At 41.7% G+C, this 22,885-nt stretch overlaps 1 protein-coding gene across 6 annotated transcripts in view; it reads right to left on the bottom strand.

Moving 5' to 3' along the window:
- TNRC18 (trinucleotide repeat containing 18) overlaps positions 1-22,885 on the bottom strand; it is a 183,008-nt gene that overhangs the window by 25,214 nt on the left and 134,909 nt on the right. For all 6 annotated transcript variants that reach the window (XM_086940683.1, XM_086940679.1, XM_086940678.1 and 3 more), the window contains 4 exons: positions 12,391-12,532; positions 5,623-5,740; positions 5,064-5,139; positions 2,671-2,779 (listed from right to left, as the gene is read on the bottom strand). In XM_086940683.1, the coding sequence (XP_086796809.1) occupies positions 2,671-2,779; positions 5,064-5,139; positions 5,623-5,740; positions 12,391-12,532 (445 nt within the window). The remainder of the gene's footprint in view (positions 1-2,670; positions 2,780-5,063; positions 5,140-5,622; positions 5,741-12,390; positions 12,533-22,885) is intronic.

The raw sequence follows: 22,885 nt of genomic DNA, 5'->3' as shown, positions 1-22,885 counted from the left end.
TGTGACTTATTCCTCTGAGTGGGAAGACACAAATCTAGGGCTGTATTTAGCCAGGAATTGACCACAGGTACCTCCTTGGTAGAGATAATAGGAGACGTTGATTTAGAGTTGTCGAGGCAGGAATTTAGTTTGTCTATATCCAAACGTTTCCAGTTCCTACTGGCTTTGTAAGGGTGAGAGCTAGAGGAATTATTGTGAGCTGGTATCCTAATTGAGAAGTTTACAATAAAGTGATCAGACCAAGTGACAGGAGAGGAAGAGTGGTAAATAATACAGTTGAGGTTTGAGATAATGGGATCCAATAAATTACCGGCTTTATGGGTGGGGCCGGAATTGTGTAGGTGAAGATCCAGGGCAGCTAAGTCCTGAAGTAAACGCATACTAATGGGACAAGATGTGAGATTAAAATGAATGTTTAAGTCACCCACTACTAAAAAGTTAGTTGATTGTAAAATGAGAGGGGCAATAAGCTCGGGAAAGGAAGAAGACCATGTATTGGCCGAGCCCGGGGGGCGGTATATCAGGGTCCCAGTCAAAGTATAATGCGGGGTAAGAGAAAGTTTAAAGAGGCCAGCCTCGCAGTTTGGGAAATCTAAGTCCTCCCATTTATAAGAAAACTCTTTTAAAAATTATCGCTATGCCTCCTCCCTCCTTGAGCACACGATTTCTCCCCAAATCGGTGTAGTTCTTAGGGAGAGCCATAGCAATGTCAGGGCCAGAGCTATTGCTAAGCCATGTTTCCGTTAGAAACATGGCGGCAGGACTTGCCGATTCGAGAAGATCAAAAATATCTCTTTTATGTTTTGCCAGAGATCGGCAGTTTATGCTGATGAAACTCATAGAAGGAATAGATGTAGGCATATTAGAGGGGGTCGAATGCGTGGCCTGGGTGGTGGTCCAGAAGGAAGAGGCGAAGGGATGGCATCGAGAGTGAGGGCACAGGCACGACATTTTAAAGGAGCATCTTGGCAATTAAAAATTGGAGCCAAGGTGCAGGAGGAGGTCTGTAAAGATAATAAGTCAGAGCGGGAGTATGTTATGTAGCCAGGGGCAGAAGGAATGGCCCCTGGTCCCGCCCTGGCACGGATGGGCGCAGACGGGCAGGACTCAGGCTTGACTCTGGCGCGATGACGGCGCGTCCGCTGAACGCGTCCGCTGCGCGGAGTCATAGCCGTTTATTTTTATAGTCTTTCCTCTCGCCCCAAGGGAGGAAGCCCTGCCCAAGATGGCTGCACAGGGGGTAGTGCAATCAAGATACAAAAGTTTGAAAACAGTTTCAACAAGGAGTAAAAAGAAATGTAACTGCCCGGCTCAAGCCTCAGGCACTGAATGCAGGAATCTCGCGCCTGGAGTCCTTTTACTATTTTTATAGTCTTTCCTCTCGCCCCAAGGGAGGAAGCCCAGCCCAGGATGGCTGCCGCACTAGCTCTGCCCTAACCCCAGGTCAAACAGCCCCAAGATCGGCCGGACCCTCAGAGGAAGGTAGCGCTGGGTGTGGTGAGTAAAGATAAGGTCAGGATTATTTTAACAATTTTAAAAAATGTCTTGACCCAAAATCGGAAAAGACAATCAGCGTCGCGCTAAATCCGCGCGCTGGGTGCAGGGGGGCGAGAGGACACAGGGGGTAGTGCAATCAAGATACAAAAGTTTAAAAACAGTTTCAACAAGGAGTAAAAAGAAATGTAACTGCCCGGCTCAAGCCTCAGGCACCGAATGCAGGGAGGACTTCACATTTATCCGAATTAAGGCAGTATCCAGACAACTGGGAGAAAGTATTGACTTGAGAAAGAAAAGCTGGAAGAGAGGTAGAGGGGTTTGAACAGTATAAAAGGATGTCATCAGCATAAACCGACATTTTAACATGGGCAGTATTAATATTAAAGCCAGTAATTCATCATCCAATCTTATTTTTGTTAAAAAAAGGTTCCAAAGCAATTATAAATAAAAGAGGAGATAAAGGGCAAACATGACGAACACCTCTAAAAAAAGGGAAAATATTCAGATACCTTCCCATTAACAAAAATAGAGGCCTTCGGGCCAGAGTATAATAGCAAAATAAGGGATATTAGTTTAGCGGGGAATCAAATCCATTTATGTGCTTGAAACATAAAATCCCATCCAATCCTGTCAAATGCTTTCTCAGCATCTAAAGCAATTGTAGCAATGGAATAATAATCTAAAGAGGAGGCTTTATTTAAAATATTTTTAAAAAAAGTCTTGAGTTATCGGAGGATAAGCGACCTTTAACAAAACCAGATTTTTCTGGTCTGTCTTGAACGTTAGCACTAACTTTTTGTATCTATTAAATCAAACAATGTCCGGCTGGACATAAGTGAATCTATATAGTACTGATTCTGGTCTATATTCATTGTTCTATAGTACTATTTACTAAATAAAAAGCACAGCCTCAGAAAAAGGGGATATAAATTTATGTTAATTAAAGTACACTTTTACATGAATATTTTGAAAGCAGTAATAAAAATAAAATACATTTAGAAAATTGCAGTAACAGAAGGCATATATAAAAAAAAAAAGCCTACAAGATACATGCATTGGATAAGGGCTTAGCAGCAAATGTCATCTACACATTCTTGCACAATACAGCAATTTAAATCTTTAATAGCAGTTTACCATGCAATACATTTGCTGGTTTGGCTTTGAACCCCTCACCTCGAACGATGGTACCCGGGTATAAACAACGGTATTGTTGACTCCAATAGGCAGCAATCCTAGTTCCTGCAGGAAGGAATCGCATTGAAGTGGGCTTCACGTCAATGATCTGTCAGGGGAAAGAAGAAATACTTAAAATCTCCTAAACTCGACTAAATTCTAAATAAACACACCCCTAGAAAATAATGACATCAGAGGATCCTGTATCGTGGTTTCTAAATACCTTGCATCCCTTCCATAAAGAATGATGCTACACTACACAATGTCCTAAAATAAAAACCCTATAAATATTTTTCATTGTGTCTTTTCCAATTTAAAAATGCTATGGCAAAGCTCGCATTCAAAATATCAACACTCAATACACCAGATCTAGGTATTTCATCGAACCATATACATATACAACACGACAATCAACTTCATCCCACATAGAAAGATCAAGCTACATTATACAAAAGTTTATACTACAAAAGTTGAAAAGTTGCATTATGTTACAAGTCTAACTCATAGAACTTAATGACATTGGCTGGTCTACTACTGGAAATGATTATTATATCAAGTAACTATTGCACCATAAGCAACCTTTCTCTTGATATACGAATTAGAAATGTGCAACCATTTCTTTGATATATGAATTAGAAATGTGAAGGCAAAGTATAATCAGCGAGGATGAGAATCACAGAGCCAATGACACTTTCGAATTTTTTTATTTTTTTCCAGACGTAAGTCTGTATACTTGCAATAACCTCAGCGTTCTAGGCCTAATCCTGGAAACAGCAAAATACACAAGATGATGGACGGAATGTTGCACAATGGCAAAACATTCACCCCCAGTCACAGATCTGGGTTTAATCCATCGTTATTTTGCTCACCAAGCCACCCCAGTTCAGACATGGCTATATGCAAATCAGTCTTGACCAAGTGCCTCATGGGAACAGTCCAGCCCGAACTGCCAAGCCATGTCTTTCTGGACCGAAATCAAGCATCCTAGGACCGGTTTCTGACTATCAACTGTCTTCAGCCAGGATAGCTTGACTCCAGTGGCTTTGTGAGCACGGGACCCACGTCTGGGCATACCCTTCTCACATAGGGTGAACAGCAAAACACACAAGATGATGGACGGAATGTTGCACAATGGCAAAACATTCCTAATCCTGGAAACACACAAGTCTACTGCAGCAGGAAGAAATGCAAAATTTATAAAGTGCTAACGCACTTGGTAACTCCACCTGGAAATGTATTTGTCCCCCCTACACCCTAAGGTGAGCACTTGCTCTTATCACTCTTGAAAGTTATTTACATCTGCTTGTCATGAGTAAAATTCAATTCCTACGGTGGGATGGCTTTGAATCGGTGTTTGTGGGTGCAACGTAAATGTTTGGGAATGCCCTGCATGTTTGTGAACATCCACATGCTTGCACATTTGTAAATACCCTCACAGTGGGATAAACACTCTCAAAGGGGAAGCCTCACAGAGATATATTTGTGAGTGTTTGTAAATCCACTATCGAACGTAAAGCCATTTAGCAGTCTTACAAGAAGCTATTTCTATGTGCTCTGAATTTTTGGCATCAAGATTTTCTTAAACATGTATTATCTACCAAAATTGTGCAAAACCATGCGTCACTGGAGAGGGTTTCCACACACCTGGTAGTCAATTGAATGAACGTAAGAGGCCATTCAGATGTTCGCATCCTCCATGCTTGAGCATTAGCTGTATCAGCAGAATGAAGGGCGATTGGGAGACAGATTCCAAAATATTTTACGCATAGCAAAAAGTCTCCAAAACAGACTACTGAAACCTCGTTCATACACGACTATTCAGCCGCATTTTGAACTTGCACCTAAATCCACTACAAAACACCTGCCCACAAAGAGGCCAGGTCTGGATATAAAGCAGCAAACGATCCCCAGTTTTAAAATTCGGGAAGGGAGTTTGGCTGGATTTAGAAATTAAAAACACCTTGGAATTTTTGCATGGAAAAGTAAAGATTATGCAAAATAAAAGATTTTTACAGTATGTACTTTACGTACACATTGTGCAAAATGTTTTTTCAGTATGATATCCCACAAAGACCAGAGAACAAGTCAGTGTTTCAAGTTGGAATTGTATATGCTATGAAAGCCAGTAATTAAAAAAGGCGCTGTCTAAATGTGTGACCAGGTCACACTACCTCTCAGAAGTGAGCCAGCCTAAACACCTGAAACCATCACACGCTTAGTATTTGCAGTCAAGAAACTGTGGGTCTGCCAGCATTCACCGACTACAGTCACCCTGCATGGCTATGAAACCAGGAACTCCTTCAAACTATTCATGCACAGTCGTATAAGTTTGAAAGCTCTTGTCTAGCTGGGGAGGAGCTCGGGAGTAGCCCAACAAACTGCGCAGAACTTACCGCTTCCTGTAGGAGCTGTTCAAGGCAATAAATATGGGGACGATTTCCTCGCTCGCCTTCGATAACCACTCTATATCTAAAAGAAGTAATGACAGAAAAAAATTTGGAATGCAAAGGTATGAATATCGAACCCAAAGGAAAGATCATTTTGGTATGTCGATTACATGGTGGTCTACCCCATTTTTGCAATTGTTACTTGACATCTAAATAGTGTGCTGCACAGGTTTCGTGTTACGGTAACCCAGCTGCCACAGTTCTAGTGATAAAACTAGCTAAACCATAGAACAAACAATCTGCAGTAGATCAGACTAGGTTTTAAACACAAAGGTGTAACTCATTTTGTTAAAACAAAAAAAATCACTCATTTGTTTTCAAGGATTAGTAAAATCTCCTCTTATGACCTAAGACCCAGCTGAGTAATCCCGAACCACGAGCAGCGGTAGGGAGCTTTATAATGAACTCTAATGCCGCAATACACTGTTATTCCCTCCATCTGATCGACGGTCAAGGTAGTCACAGCAAACCTGTATTGTGTTAGGACTTTGTACATATGACTTACATGTCGGGCGAATGCACAGTCTGCACGTGTCCTGCATATAGAAGTTTGTCATCCATTGGAATAAGGACACGCAGCCCATCCTTCAGCTCATCCTCATCAATCAGGCAAGAGCGGGGAGCTAGAACATGAAAAGAATAATAAAGAAAAAAAATGGTTGTTACTCACATGGCTTGTCCTTTACTTTGCGCACAACACCAAAACTCAGCTGGGTAACCTGATGACCTGGAGTGATATCAGGTGGGGAACACTGCCATCACCTGTTTTGGTCATGACACAATCTGGGTGGGCAGCACCCACTCAATAGGTGTTAAGCTATGCTTGATGCTGACAAGTTATCAGTTTTAAAGGAAAAACATGGTGGTGGGTTGTGTAAAGACAATCCATTAGTAAAACAGCCTTTAGCTGAAAAGCAAGAATACTTTCAAAATCTCAAGTTAAAGCTGGCCCAGGAACTCAGCCACCTGATGTAAAGTTTCTATGACAAGTTGTGATTGTGGCTCTTTGGGTGTACATTACAGGTGCCACCTTTCCAGGAAGTATCATTATCGCAACAGTAACAACCCACAGTCCACAATGAAAGATTGTCATCTCTGCAAGGGTATGAAGAAAGCTCTGCGAAGGTCTAAAGCCATGAGACTGAACCTAGAGAACCAAACCTCACCTCTAAATCGCTTAACCAAAAGTGGCAATGATCTGGCTCTTGATTAGTCATTTTTGTTATTGAAAATAAATTCATTTATTTATTTTTAGGATTTGGAGTGGAGTTCCCACCCGGTCTGTGCTTTGAATGGTGTCCTCTACTTGCATGTTGTCAAGTACTACGGTTCTGAGGTCAGAAGTTGCCAGTGTCATAACAAGGGCACCTGGTACAATCCTACTGGATCATTAAAATTAGGGTACATTTTTTTGAAGACACTGTCAAACTGCAACCAGTGTTTTTGTGATAGATCCACCAATATTGCCACTCTAAAAATTGCTGTGAGTTTGGCCTAAGTCAGTGAAAGAAGGCAGACTCATCTCATCAAAGGACCTGGACCTGTCCCACTATCTCGGTTTACCTTTATTTTCAAGTATGTGCTATCACTTCAACCTGTGACATTCTAGTGTTTTTATTGGGGGAGGAGGGACCAGTCCATGTACAAAGCATCTATTTATTTCCATCTAATTAATCGCCCCCATTTGGTCTTAATTTTCAATTTGTTTTCTCCACCACAGCTTTGAGGCAACATTACAGTGGTGCAGAGGACTACTTTAATCGCCCGAGTTAGGGCACCACTACGAGCGAAAGGCAACGCAAGAGGCTGCTCTCTTGAGAAAAGCTCCTAGCACTCACGGCTTCTACAATGGAGCTCACGCAGTACAGAGTAAGACAGCTGGCCAGATACTGAGAGCCTTTAACAGTCCAATCCCAATAACAGTGTGAGTCCCATTCCATTCCATGCTAGGGAAGAAAATGAAGATCTTGCCCCAACACAGCTGGCTCTCATAGAACCTGCAGCTCATCATGAACACAAGATGTATTCACCATTAAAATGGAGGTGAGACTATTCACCTGGCAACCCATGACAGGCAGGATGTTATCTAACCCGATCACAATAATTAGAGCTTGGTGGTGGAGGGAGCGAGAGGGATGAGACATTCTCGGTCCATTATTTAGATGTGCGCCTCATTCTGAGACAGGTATCTCAGGACCGAGGAGACCATGCAGGACGGTGCCTAGCATCTGCAACGCTGTGTCTAGGGTCTGCCACTGACTTCAAGTAGAGTTACCTCCCACAGAACCAGAAACCCAATGCTAAAGGTTTATAGTAGGTAGAAAGTCTTTCAAGCTTTTAAAGTCAAAGAGATTTTTTTTGTTATCTTGGCTGCATTTAAGTACTTGTCAAAATTTGTAAAGTTAAACATTTCTGTAAGGTCTATAACTTTGGCAATCTATATTAAGGAGTCTGTTTTTGTGAAAGATTTTCTTTTTGAAGCGTTTGTTCCCACATGGAACTAAAGAAGCCATGAATGTGTGTCTGTTCAAGTGAAGGATGATACATTTACCGGTGGCAGAAGAGTTTTCAATTTAGCTTAAGCAAGAAAGGAAGAGGCACATAAGCGAAGAGGGAGAGAAGCCATAATCAATCACTGGTAGAAAAGACTGCATCCATTTTTCATAAGCAACAGAGTATGTAATATTGTATGACAGAATGTTGCCTGCGTGCAGACACGTCTTATTTAATATAAGGAGGCCTTTCTCGTCGTCGCCACCGTTAAGGAGCAGCTAACACGAGTTTATAGTTTTAACACTGCTTCATTTTCCTCAGTTCATAGCCGGTTGCTTGTTTCTCCACCCATTATCTCTTAACGGACCTTTCAGTTACAGAACAGGACTAGCACAGATTTAAATCATAATTAAGTCCCACAAAATGCTGAACAACTACATTTATAGACATAGCCAGAATGTCAACGAACTTAACAAGTGATAAAAAGTCGCTTTCTAGTCAAACCCTGTAAGACAGTAGCACGGAAGAAACCATTTCAGGTACAATATTCAGATGGACAATACATTTCGTTATGTTTGATTTCGAAAAAATATAGGACCACAGCGGGGAAAACAGTACAGATTTTAAAACAGAAGTTAGGACGGGCACAATTGAGGGAATCGTCCACTTTGATGGCTCGATATTGATACAGATATGTAAAGAGATTGAGAAAGGAGACCGTGTTTCAGGTCTTGGAGTCCGGGCACGCCAGAAGTAGTGGAAAGCATTCAGGATATTCTGGGCGAGGTTGGCAGATGGTCACCACATGCAGCCCGGGCAGGTAAATCGAGTAGTCGGCTTCTGTTACGTCAAGGATCAATTAAACACAGCTGGCCTTAAGGAAACGTTCGGTCCCTCTTTTCACCAAAGTATACATCTGAAGATTTTTAGCATATGCATTCTAATTTGGGCAAAAACTGAACACACGAACCACTTCTCTGACATCGTCTTAAACACACTGTTTTAGCAGTCTTCGGAGGAGGTTTTTAATAGCATGGACTTTAAAATGTGGTTTCATTTACTGCTTTTTGGTAAAAACAGCATTCATTCGAATAGTAATCGTTTGGCTTACTATCAAAGAGTTGCAATACAATTTGTTAGTCGAAACCGAAAAGTAACATGCAGTTGTAATCCTTTGGCTCCATCTAGTGGATGCTGTATGGTATTAAAACGAAATCACTAGTCCATCTACCGGCCTTGAATAAGATTTCAGCACTGTGGTGAATTTGATCAAAGGCATTGGCCACTTCTAAATACAAGTAAAATGGTGAAAATTAATATTTTGCTATGCTCTACTCGAGGTTCTTCAAAGAGAGCAACTGATTGTCGACAACACACAGGTTCCGCCTTTGAAAGGTATCAAAGAGTGCAGAATATGTTTTATGCAGCAGAATAGTTTCAGTCTCCAAACTATTCCCTAAATCCAGCACACTTTACTTCTGCTACGGGAAAGTCTACCAGGGAAAACCATGAACACAGGTAAGCCACATTGAAGATTCCTTATGAATGTTGGCAAGAGTCTTAAAGAAAGCCCGAAATAGTTTAACCCCTCGACTGTCAACTTGACGTGAATACTCAGTGTAAGATGGTGGCCCATGTCCACTATTATAACCTATGGACACAAGTCATGAGACGCATAAGTGAAGAGTCCCTTCAATATTGGTAAAATGTGTGCAAACTATGGGGTATGTCCCAGTCATGGAACACGCCAGCAGACAATTCGCAATATCGGTAGAAATCAAGCAAGAGCACCAGGTATTTTTTGCTGTTGTGATAGTGCAACTGTTTGTAAAGAAATTATCCCAGAGCATGTGTGTGTGTGTGTGTGTGTGTGGTGTGTGTGTGGTGTGTGTGTGGTGTGTGTGGTGTGTGTGGTGTGTGTGGTGTGTGTGGTGTGTGTGGTGTGTGTGGTGTGTGTGGTGTGTGTGGTGTGTGTGGTGTGTGTGGTGTGTGTGGTGTGGGTGGTGTGTGTGGTGTGTGTGGTGTGTGTGGTGTGGGTGGTGTGTGGGTGGTGTGTGGGTGGTGTGTGGGTGGTGTGTGGGTGGTGTGTGTTCCTGTTTTGCCACTGCTCGGCGAACACAAACCCAGGTGCGGACCTTACAACCAACTCCGTCGTTGCAGCGAACAAGTTCAAAAAAAGAGTAGAAATCCTCAAATGGATTGCAGAGTAAATAGAATTTATTTAGAACAAAATCAAAGGACTGGTGTCCATCCTAGACGCGTTTCACTCCTCTAGGGAGCTTGGTCACTTGAAACGCCCAGAATGGTGTGCAAATATATAGTAAACATGAAGGTGGGACAAATTAGGATAGTACACGCCCTCGAGGTGCAAACAATAAAAATAAATGACAGACTAAAGTGCAGAGCGTGCTTTTCATGTAGCACAGTGGTGCAAGCCATATCACAATTTACAATTAAAAAACAGATTCTGTACATAATCTAATGTATTTATAGTTAAAGACTAGTGTCCAGATGAGAGAGAATTACGTGAAAGATAACACAGCATTTCTGTATATATCTACAGGCTAGGCATATGTTCAGATGCGAAAGACAAAAATATTATAAATTTAAGACCTAAAATATTCGCCCAGACTTATTCCGCCAAATGAACAATAAATTATTGACAAGTGTCATAAAGATACTAGCCAAATAAAATAAACTTATACAAGTAAATTCTACATCAAAATCACCTGATGATAAAGTGCTCAAGTAAGTTCTCTACAATACTTGTACAGACCTAATAGACTCATTTTAATTGATTGCGATTCAAAGCTATCAAAAAAGTGCAAAATAGTGCAGAGCAAATTAGAAAAACATTCTACATGGTTCAACCCACAAAAGAAAATATGTACAATTTATAGCCGATTAAGCAAATGAGAGAGCCTATCACAGTTTATATACTCTATATACACCACTAATTCCAATCATATTGAAAAAATGTAATGGTTTTATACAATAAATTCAGTCCAAATATAGCGATGGTGTCAAACAAAACAGCAACATAAATACAACCTGAAAGAGACTAGGCGAAATTCATATTTACAAAAAATTATTCAAATCTTCTGTTAAATTCAAACCATTAGGGGCCTTCGTATCTAAAGCTAGAATGAAGTGTGATTCTTTTTGTCTGAGCAGTTTCTCACGGTCCCCACCCCGTCCAGGCTGGGGTACTGAACACAGAACAGTATATACCAGGTCTTTCAATAGTTTGTTATGAACAGACCGAAGATGTCTCGCCACAGGATAATTATTATCACTATGGACGATTGCTCTTATATGTTGTAGAATGCGCTTGTGCACAGGGAGTTTTGTACTCCCTATATATTCGAGATTGCAAGTGCACTTCAACTTGTAAACAACAAATTCAGACTTGCAGGTTAAATATTCTCGAATTGGGATGGGAACCTCATTAAAAGCGGTTACATAGTGGGTACTATTCTTTGCAAATGTGCACGCGCGGCAAGAGGTACATTTAAAGAATCCTGTTTTGTTCAGCCAGGTTTTTTTTAGGAACCACCTCATGCATTGGTCTATCTAATGCATCACGCATTGAAGGCGCCCTTCTGAATGTAATGGCAGGTGTGCTTGGTAAGATCGGACCTAAAATGACATCAGTCAACACAATTGGCCACTCTGTGCAGATAATGCGGCGGATTCTCCGTTCTTGCGCACAGAAAGTTGTAATGAGCCTGACTGAGCACTCTGAACCAGTGGGTAACCGTGCTTTTAGGTGCAAGAAGGGATGCTCGATCAATAGAGCTAGCTTTAACTAAAGCCTGTTATAAACTTTTCTTAGAGTATCCCCTATTCAAAAATCGCTGTACTGATTGTGTTAAGACAAAGGTCCAATGAGACCTTGTCACTACAGATTCGACAAATACAAATGAATTCCCCATAAGGGATACTGTTAATAGTATGTGTTGGGTGGGCACTCTGAGCATGTAAAATAGAGTTGCCCGCTGTAGGTTTACGGTACAGCAGCGTCTCTAGTTTGTCGTTTTTTATGAATAATTGCACATCTAGAAATTCAGCCACATCGGGGGTTATAGTGGCAGTGAATTTTAAATTAAGTGCATTGGTGTTTAAATCGGCCACAAAAGTGGATGCCTCCTCTGCCGGAAATAATTTTGATTTTCATAAATCATATGCGTTTTTATCATTGTTTATCGGACTAAGTGCCCTTACTGTGCCATGCATATAGTGTTGATGTTGATATATAGTGTATCAATGAGACTTGAGTCCAGCCATATAAGTTAACAAACTCGTTAGGAAATTCTGATCTAGTTAAATGATGTTAATTTAACTACAATGCCCATAATGCATTAGGTGAGAAATGTGTATATAAAGTAAAAGTGAAAAGGGACTTATTGTTGAAAATGTTACCGTGATCAAGAACGTAACGTTCGAAACGCGTAGGTCATCGCAGCCTAAAAATAAATGCTGTTGAAAATTTTCCCGAGTGGAGTGCCATCATTTTTTAACTTTGTGTTGATATATATATATATATATATATATATATATATATATATATATATATATATATTTATATATATATTTATTTATATATTTATTGGGGTAGGCTACCCGGACATCCATTCAGGCGAGCAGGCACCCACAACAGTAACACAAACGCGGCGTTAACCATGCACACAAACCATAAGTTACACCAGTCAATCTGTGAGCCTTAAAGGTGTGCGACCAAATACCAAAGTTGTCAAACACCATGGCTAATCTCACTCACCTGGCGTGGGTGGGCGTTCAACTGGTATAGTAGGAGGCAAGTGCTCATCCTCAGAAAAGCTGCTGTCTTGGTTTGGCTCAAAATCCTCTTCGGCTGCCATGCTTTCCATCAGTTTACTCACTGCGCCTCCCTTTCCACGACTCTATAGAGGGGGAAAACAATCTTCTTTTAAAAATCCATCAACATATGCATCAAAATAAAGATTCTCGCTTCAGTCTATCTTACCAAAATGTGATGGGAATGCCTGAGCCAGGAGCTCCAGTATGGGGCAGCTACCCTTCAGCCTCTGGAGCGGTAGGGCATGTTCAACTGTACTAAGCTCTTTCAATCTTGCGACCCAGGTGTTACATTTTGTCCTAGACGTTTCTGCTACTGAAGGTCCGCATGTACAAGATCACAAGTAATCCTGCCTCATGTGTAGCTTGAATCTTTAAGTGCTGTGGACAATGAGAAAGGAACTAGACCTCACCCCTCAAATTATAAGGATATCCAAGGAGCCACATATAAGTTGCCAAAGCCCCAGTCAAGGCTGGCTTTCAGATAACAGCACTTTGCATTCTGAGATTTGGATTTCCTATAATGAATATTGGTCTTGATCCGCTCATTAGGCTGTTGCCTTTTTCACTCAGAAGAAAACAAAAGGCAACGTGAGGTTCTTCATTAAACTAGTTAAAGAACTAGAAACGGGGGGCTGTGCCGATATGTTAAGTTACACGTTAAATACCATGCACTGGACAATGTGCTGTGGTGACTGGTTGTGCTGGAGTGCCCTGGTGTGGGTTTCTTAATCTGACCCGTTGTCCTGTCACACATGACCGTTTGGCAGGCGTACGAATGAGCAAAATAAAATTCTACAAAAATACTTGACCCTTCTATACCTCTGTAAGAATGTGATAAGGAAACAATGGGGATAAGGTCGGCACCTTGACAAATGTAAGTCCACGAGTACCAATGGCAGTGGTGCCATAGGTGGGATGGCGTAGTGCAGGAGACTGGTATGGAAGCCTAGAGCAGACATCTACTTCTTTCAGTTCCACTGACTGATGAGACCTACATATCCCCTCACTCTGCATGTTTGGACTTTCTGCAGTCCTTCGTGAGGCTGCTTCCAAGGCAGCCTGACCACTGAACAAAGTGGTCCAGTGTAGGTAGGTGTGTGCTATCAACTGTTTGAGATGCCATAGCTCTTAACAATTTCCCTAGTAGAGTCTATCCGTCAAGTACAGTAAGGTCATTCTTTCCGCTTTTGGAGAATTCTGTCCCCAGAAACCTTCTATTGGATGGTGTATCTATCTTATACACGTGAATCCCGCTGTTGTGTCCTTGTGACATTCACATGAATTAATTTCCTTTATCAGCTAGTAACCTTGGTCTGATACACATGAATGTGTGCCCTGCCGATCTCTAGGCGTGGAGAGGTGTGGTGCAGCAAGATGCTGTTAGAGGCATGACTTTGGAATTTTATGCTTCAAGGTCTGAATTTCTCCGGAAAAGGAAATCTAATCCTTTAAATATTCTGTGGATAAAAGTCAACTTGTTCTAGCAATGGAATATCATTCAATCATAGTAATTTCGAACTTTATTAGTCATGACGTAGAGGGGCCAGAAGTGTAGAACCTAGCTCAAGGAGCGGTCTCTTCAGAATGACAAAATCTAGTGAGCACACATCACACTACTCTTTGCAGGATACTTCTTCCATGGTCCAATCTTTAGCAGACATTACATTTCTCCTAAAGAAAGTAGCAAGTAGCAAGCATTCCTCTCTGGTTCTGTTGTATCTGGTTCTTTGGTTTCCTGCCAAGCTGTATACACATGCCCACCATGTTACAGCTGCCCACAACCAACTTGAACCCTGTACACCTCAACTGGTCTGCAATAGTTGAGGGAGACCACAGACGATCAGTGTTCAGTGGGGTTTCATCGTTGGTACCAAGACCTCAACCTCGTAAGTGGCTTCTGTGACACAGCAGGTTTATGCTGGGGTAAGCTAGTCGGATTAATGCACGGATGGCCATTTAGTTGAAACCTTCATGATGCTTTTGCACCCCTCTGAAAAGCAGACCTCCTCTCAAATGTCAGCACCTTTGGCACCTCAGTACCCTTCAAAGATTTGTTCTAGCATAAGGCTTGTTACTTGCACTTGTGCCTCTGGTCCAACACCAAAGACCACTCACTACGATAGATCGAATACTATTAGCCCTGTGATTAATAGCCAGCTAGCCAATCAGCTGCTTCTGGTGGTCTTGAATACATGTATTAACAACCACTCCCTTGTAACATAGCAATATTTTCTTTGTGATATTCAAGAATTAGTTTCAGGTTGTGTTAAATGCCTTCCCACTGCGGACAACCATACAAGCCAAGAGATGGACACATTAAGGTGCCACTTTCTTGCCCACCCCACCCCATCCAATCGCTCTTATCTCAAGGTGACCCTGGTTAGAGCTGCATTTGTGGCCTCTCAGTAAGTGCAGTGTCTACGCAAGACTCAGGCTCCGCATGTGAATATTGGGTATTATGGTAGAGGCTAGTACTTGTACTCTACAAGATGTAACGAAGTGCATTGTTGTGTGCACTGGAAATCAAGGATTCCTTTATTGGAATACTATCAGACGTATAGGCAAGAAACAGCTTACTTTGGAGCATGGTGAGCATCTTTGCAGTTCCCTTTAAGTGTTCTACATATGGCATCATAGCTTTCTACAGGTAAGAGCTGGTGAAGTTTATGTTGATACATTTTATTATACACTTTAAAGAAATACATTTCCCCGACACAATTCGCTGTACACAAATTATAAAAATGAAGCAATCAGGTAAACTAGTGTTTACATTTTCAGTAAATTCACATTGACCCAAAATTAAACTGATGACTTCCTACCCTAAAGCCCATGTTTTGCATAAAAACAATGCAGAAAAAAGTAGACAAAAGTAGACATGGACACCAGGCAACATATAGCGTAAACAAAGAAAGATGGCAAAACAAAGGCTACACCATAAAACCAGATCACTAACAAAATGTAATGTTAGAAAATGCTTTAGCAGTAAACCCTCTTCAAAATACTCCTGTATAGCGGTTTTGTTCATGGCGAATTGAGCAGTTAAATTCCAGCAACTCTTTGACTTTGCTAGTTGACTTCCAAATGTTTGACATTGAAATCTTAGCCACTGCGTCTTTCAAACCCAATCACAGCCACAGCCACAGCCACTCTAAGAGTTCCAACATGTAACATTCCGTTACAAGAGGAAACTTGCTCCATGTGCACTTGTATAAAAATACTGCAGCAATTTTATTAATCTTGAACTGGGAGCAAGAACCAAACAAAAGTTCAAAGCTAGAATGTCCTACAGTGCCACTCAGCACCAAGCATTTGAAATGCAATAAGTCTCGCATTTAGGAGAGTTTGCGCTATTGTAAATCACTGTCTCATTTGTGTGTTGGTTTTTAAACATAAATAAAAAGCATTGTCATTTACAATGCCAATAGCTTAATCTATCGCAAATGCGAGACCTATTGCATTGCAAATATCTGGTATAATTATTATTATTTTTTTTTACAAAAAGCGTTAGGCTGTAATTAAAGCCTAATGAGCACCAACATGTTACCGGGTGTGTCGCCATGGGAGGTTACAAAATGAGACAAGGCGGTACTAACGACGGACTATTAAGCATTTTGACCATTGAACAGCCACAGTTTTCAATGGACAATGACAAGCCAATGAAAAATGTGGGCGGAGAATGGGCGGAGCTTCAAGTCCCTACCTCAATACAGCATGCCTCGCAGAGCAGCGCATGCACTGCTCAGGATTGACCTAAAACAGAACGCCCACGTTTTCTTCCCACGTTCACACAAAAAGGAACAGAAATCCTATAAATATACCACGTTATAAGGAAACTACTTGAGCAACATGTTGAAAGCATAATTACCTGCAAGGTAAAAAGTAACAACTTAAACACGCTTCTGGACCAATCAGACTTCAATAAAGAAACACCTTAGCTTAGATACTGATCAGAAATTTAGGAGTTTTGACAAATGTTTTCTGCTAGCTGGAAACCCTTATGACACTACGGTTTCGATTACACCGACTTGTCATAAAACGAACATTTTGGTTCGGGGAAAGACATTACAAACTGTAAATTTATCAGCTGCTTATTTCATACAGAAAAAAAAGTGGATACAGGGATGCCATTAGTAGTCTGCTACTTATTAATTAGCTGTGTTCTCTTCACATAAGGTGACTTCTCCTTTACTTCCCAACATCGAGCTAGTAGTTCATTCTCAGTTTTTTTTACCTAAAAATGCATTGCAACAAAGGACTTTTTTTTTTTTGAATGACTACTTATATCAAAACTTTTACAGATATTTAATTCTTATCCAACGATGTGACCTTTAGAGTCAATGTTTCCAGGATTTAACACATTCTCTGTCCACTCCCCCGCAACTAAACAGGATAGGCCACATGCAAAACTTTTTTTTGTTACTTTAAAAGGTTTACCCTAAAAAAAGCTAAAGCTAAAAAGTAAAAATTAGCACACATTTTGATCCAGTTACTCGTACTCTTCCAATGCAAGCTTATTATGTATTAGTCATTAAAGTGAACACTAAACTAGTACCAGCGTTTTGCAGATATGCTTAGCCGCACTTGGTCCAGCTGTACGCAGATGCCTAGGAGGCCGGAGAACTGCCTAGATCCACCCAGAAGGCCCTGGTAATCCCCCCCTTCCGAAAACCAAGACGCCAGAGGCGGGGTTAAGGAGTATAGGCCCCTCTCCATGCTTAACTTGGATTTTAAGATCCTGTCCGGTAGGTTGCTTCCGCACATGAAGAGATTAATACACCCTGATCAGAACGGGTTCATACATTCCCGTAACACCTCCGACAACCTCCGTAGGCTCTACTCCATCCGATATCATACAGAGACTCCGCTCCGACTCCAGGCCGCGGTGCTCTGTCGACCTGGAAAAAGCTTTTGATACCGTAGAGTGGGATTATCTGTTCAAGGCGATGCAGTGCATGGGGTTGGGAGAGGATTGGGTGCGTCTTCTATATGTGGGACCCACTGCCAGGGTCTGAACGTGCAGAACAATTTCTAGAGAGTGCAAGGTATCTCGGGGGACTAAGCAGTGGTGCCCTCTCTTACCTCTCCTCTTTGCCCTCGCGATTAAACCCCTTGCTGAGCGATTTCGCCAGGGTGGGGATGGGATTGGACTGGATTCTGGAGGGCGGACGCACTAGGTTTCCCTGTATGAGGACAACCTCTTGTTATACTTGTTGGACGTTGTTGTGGGCACCTCAACGGATATACAACTCAGACAACTTCGCAGGCCTATCGGGTCTTCGAGTCGATTGAGCGAAGACGTATCTGTACCCGGTGACTCATAGGGCAGACACTCAGATGGCTGACATTTTATGGGCTCAGAATACGTTTAAGTACCTGGGCATCCACATTTTCCATTCGCTTGATGACTTGAAAGAGTGCAACTTGGGTAGAACGGTGCGCTCGCTATGTGCGTGTGCACATTTCTGGCGTACACTGCAATTGCCGGTAATGTCCCAGGTCTCCCCATCTAAAATGGTCATGCTCCCGCCGCGCCTATTGTATTTTTTTGTCAGTCTTCCGGTCCTCAAGCCTAGCGGCTGGTTTCGCCCCCTGAATGCTCTCTGGTGAGACCGGATGTGGGGTGATGGATGCCCTAGGGTGTCTCTTGCAACGTTGCAGCGTCCAGTTTGTGAGGGTGGGTTGGGAGTGCCAAACTTTGAATATTATATGTTGGCTGGTCAATTGCAGTGGCTGGCGCAATGGAGAGAGGGTGTAAACTAAGACTGAACATTTTTGTTGTTCACGTACTCCCAACCTAACTTAGTAATGGCGAAATTGTGGATACCAACGATGCCCACCCGTACTGCTCCCTGCAGGAGTATACTGCTTTTCAAGCCTGGGGGAGAGGTCAGGGCAGTGGACGGTGAGTCGCCAAATATATCCCTATGTTGCCGCTTGTGGGTTTGCCACACAGCAACCCACAGTCTGTCTTCACGAATGAGCAATTAGCCCACTGGACAGACGCAGGGCTAGATAATGCTGCGGATTGTTTTAGACAAGTCCCTACTCCCTTTTAACGGTCTTATGGAGGATTGTGGCCAGACCCCAGGCCAATTCATGCAATATGAAGCCCCGACTCATACATTCGCACAGTTATGGACTGCAGGTAGGGACGAGCCGGAGACGCACCCAGTGCTCTATGCTCTGTTCACATTTGGGACGGTGGGACACCTGGTGAAATGGTTTTATGTGGCACTCCAGGAGGCTTTGGTTCGACCCTTGGATAAGCTCAGTGCAAAATGGGATGAGACTGGGGGCAGGGTTCTTACAGACTCTGGGAAGATTTATCATAACACACGCCTTAAATATATACAGTTTAACTATACACACATGGCTTACATGACACCGCATTGCCTCAATGTGACCTATGGGGGGCAGGAGAGGTCCTTCTCTGCCCTCGCTGCTCCTAATCGAACGCTGACTTTGGCCACATGACCCGGGATTACAGAGATCTGTGGCCTTTCTGGGAGGCCGTTCTCGGCAAGCTCACAGTTGTATTGGGTAGAGTCCTACCTTTTACGTTAAAGACCTGCGTTTTTGGGTATCTTTCCCAGGCCGCCGAAGCGCAATGTGGTGAGTAGGCTTATAGACTTGGAGCTGAGCCTGGCGAAACGTCGCATTGCAATGGAATGGAAATCCAATGGGGGACCTCAATTTGAGACCTGGAATAAAGAGGTCATAATGTGGGCTGGGGCAGTAGGTAGAGCACCTAGTTGGGAGGAATCTAAAGGTATGAGAAAGCACCCAATAGCGGGCCAATGGAGGGAAGTGATGGCGACCTGGGAGTACCCTGAGGAGCAAGTGACTAGCAAGACAGCCACACTCCAAAGGGAGTTGAATTGCAATGTCTATTGAAACTTTGGACCGTTCTGGGAGCAGGTGTGCCTGCTGTTGAACACATTATTGGGGAAATGTTAAATGGCTGCTTATTGCCCAGGTGGGACTACTTTGGTTGCAATTGTAGGCCCATTCCCTACCCCTCATAACCCAAGCCCCCACCTATGACACCTCATTCTATTGTATCTCCACCACTCGCTTGTAATGAGACTTACAATATATTTCGACCCTCTGCATAAGGTCCCTCCTTTTGTGTTTGCTTCTTTTGTTATTTATGTTGGGTTATTTGTTCCCTTTCTTTATGTTAGAATTGTTCTTGAACAATTGAAGTAGCATTTGGCAAATCAAGAATGTTATAATTGTATTTTGATCCGCTGGTAGGTAGTCTCACGTGTAAATGATCAGGAACGAACTCTGGTTACGCATGTACTGGGAACTCTGGTCGGAACCTGGAGGTGACAGTTATGTGTTAGATACGCAGTACCCCTCTGGGCCCATGGAACGCAAATTGTATGCTAGAATATTCCATTTGATCATTTTCAAGGACACTGAAAGATGCATTTCAATAATGTATTGCCACTGAGGTATTTGATGTTACCGTAGTTGTGCTATCCACAAACTGTATATTAAATAATTGAACATGCCAATAAAAATACTTTAAAAAAAAAGTTTACACCAAACTCAACAGAAAGTGACCATATATTGAACAATTTTGGTACATGATAGAATGGTCTGCTATTTCAGGTCTCAGTCATATTTCGGACTTGAATACAAGACTAGTGACTCCTCAATGTTATGTGCATTCAATGTATAGTCTAATAAATGATTACCTACTACCCACTGCATAGTAGAGCTTAACAATTCTTTGGAGTTAGATACACGCAAGATATAATCAATACGATATGAGAGGCTCTTAAACTCTGTCTTATTGCTCCCTTAGCAACAGGTTATTGCATGTAAGTGGGGGAATAATGGGCTCCAATTAGATTGTGAACCAAACTCGTGAAAAATTAACAGATTGATAGAATTGCTTAAGCAACACTGTATTGAGCAATAAGGTACTCAGCATATTTGAATACGGGCCATGACTGGATAAAACCAATAGCTTGTGAAAAAGACAGTTAAACATATGGAAAACTTTTCGTCATCCAAACAGAGGCTTTACGGAATCCATTCAATGTATTACCATCCATTAAGTTGAACACGTTCAAGTAGAAATATCCGGGAGACTATGAATAAAGCCCATACACATCACAGTTTAAATTCTTCTAGTACAAAGGTTTGCTGGAATCTTCGTAGGTGAGAAAAGAAACAATTAAAGAAAATCCGGTATATTCCCACTGGGGAGTCCATGTGGCCAAAGCATGGCTAACTAGACTGGCCCTCTCTGCACATCTGACAACACATCAACCAACTAGCAGTAAAGATACAGTAATATAGCAATGGCCACCCATTTCATGGAGTAAACCAGCCGTGTTCTCCAAGGGTTAATTTATTTCCTCCAAGGGCAAAAGAACACATCGCACCACAAAATTAAAACTCGAAGGATACACTAATTTCCAGTACAACCTTACAAGATTCTCATTTCTTTAATGTCTGAACTTTAATGGCCAAAGTCTATTCATTCGCTTATTCAAAATATCATGCAAGTCCTGTTCATAAGGAATGTAACCTTTTTAATTAGGAGATTAGCAAAGGCATATCTGGTCTAGATATTATTTCAAGGGCGTTTGTCTGTGCCTTCGATACATCTTTGCACACTTTCAGCTATCCACATCATATTTCCTCTCAGCAGAAGCCAATCATATTTTAAGCATTTAATCATCTTTTAGGATACCTTACACTGAACTACAAAATTCTACCGAAACGTAGTTTAAGTCCATGAACAATTTCTCATTTGCACAGTTAACCTTATAGTCCAGCTTTCTACAGATCCTAAAGTAATGTCCTCAACAGATATTGATACAGGATAGTAGGTTTGACCATGTGCAGATTTAACAAGTAATACAGCTGCAAGTATAGATATGACAATCTAACCAACCGTAATGCCTCAAATAAACGTCATTCTGGTATTAAAACAATCCTTGAGTAGCTGGAATATTACAATAAGAATGCAAATTCTTTTTCAGCTGCCTGCAGTAACAGACAGCCATCTAACTAATCAAAGTCCTTCTTAAGGTTCCCGATGCCCATTGACCATTAATTAAAGACAAAAAAAGGGACTTCTGCAGTGCAGTACCTCATATCACATCAGAAGTCGCTTTATTACGTTTACATGTAATCTTTGAAAGAATCTTTTATATAACTAAAAGATTTAGAAAAAAAGATTTGATAAACCATAAAATACTACATATTGCATAGATGTTTGGAGATTGTTTTGTGATCTTCCCAAATCGGTTGTGTCTCATTCTCACTCTGCTTCATTGGAAGGTGGTGCATGGAAAGAACAGAATTGGTTTGTTTGAATCAGGTCAAGGCCGTCCCCAGAATTACCTCCTTGGTTTAGTCTTTTTAGTACCTTGTAACGGTACAGGAATGCCATTTAAAGCTGCATTAAGTACAAGGCTACTTTTCATTTGCAAATGTCTACCATCATATACGACTCCAAAACCATATTTTTTTCGGCTAACAAAAATATGGTCAACAGTACTTTCGAGGTGAACACTGGTGGTTAATTCAGGGTATGTCAAAAAGTCACTATAGCAATTGGGTTGGAAACAGTTTCGCTTGAGAAGGATATTCTGTGAGTCCATGTGGCACCAAAATGGGAATCGTTCAGAGACCAAAGATTAGTTTGTTCAATATGGCACTCAAGTGTACAAAATGTATTTTCAATCGAGGAGGCCAATTTTCCATTCCTTCTATGCGTAAATGGCAGCTGTGGGTTTTACGTTTTTTGACATTGTAATGAACGAGGGACAGTCCTGTAAATCTAGCAGCTATACCGTGAATTTTTTTTAATTGATCTGAAATGAATCGCAATCTTCGATCCAGCTTATTCAACCAGCCTGTTTTTCAGTCATTCACTGCTAGTCCGTGTTGTTGGGTTTTAGAAAAAACTGGTGTTGATAACAGCCATGACGTGATAGCCTGAAATGGCATGCTGGTGTCTTTCCATCTTTTAGGTTGTTTGAATTAAAACGTGCTCATGTCCATCACACAGCTGCCATGGCCCTGTGAACGGGTTAACCGCACATTTCCTGCAGGACTATCCACAGAAGCTTACAACTGTCCTCACACTGACTGTTCAATAGAGCTTCAAAGAGTAGTTATCCCTGCTGTGGTAGTCAAATCGACTGCCAATGGTGCTAGGTTACATCCTGAAGATACTTTCTTTGCCAAAAGAGATAGTTGGAAAAAACATCCTAAAGAAGCTTCCACAGTGTGGATTTTTTGCGCGGCGGTGATCCTTCGCAGCATGACACAAGCCTGCATTTACACTTATTACAAAAGTGAGATGCTATTCTGAGCTCCATCACTATATAGTGAATAATGCACAGCTAGTGAATTTTGCCCCAGAAAGGCTACCCTGAACATTAGAGGGGAATTAAAATGATATT

The sequence above is a fragment of the Lissotriton vulgaris genome, chromosome 10 (genome assembly GCF_964263255.1).
Source record: "Lissotriton vulgaris chromosome 10, aLisVul1.2, whole genome shotgun sequence".
Classification (NCBI taxonomy): domain Eukaryota; kingdom Metazoa; phylum Chordata; class Amphibia; order Caudata; family Salamandridae; genus Lissotriton; species Lissotriton vulgaris.
This window is presented reverse-complemented; position numbering and strand designations above follow the sequence as displayed.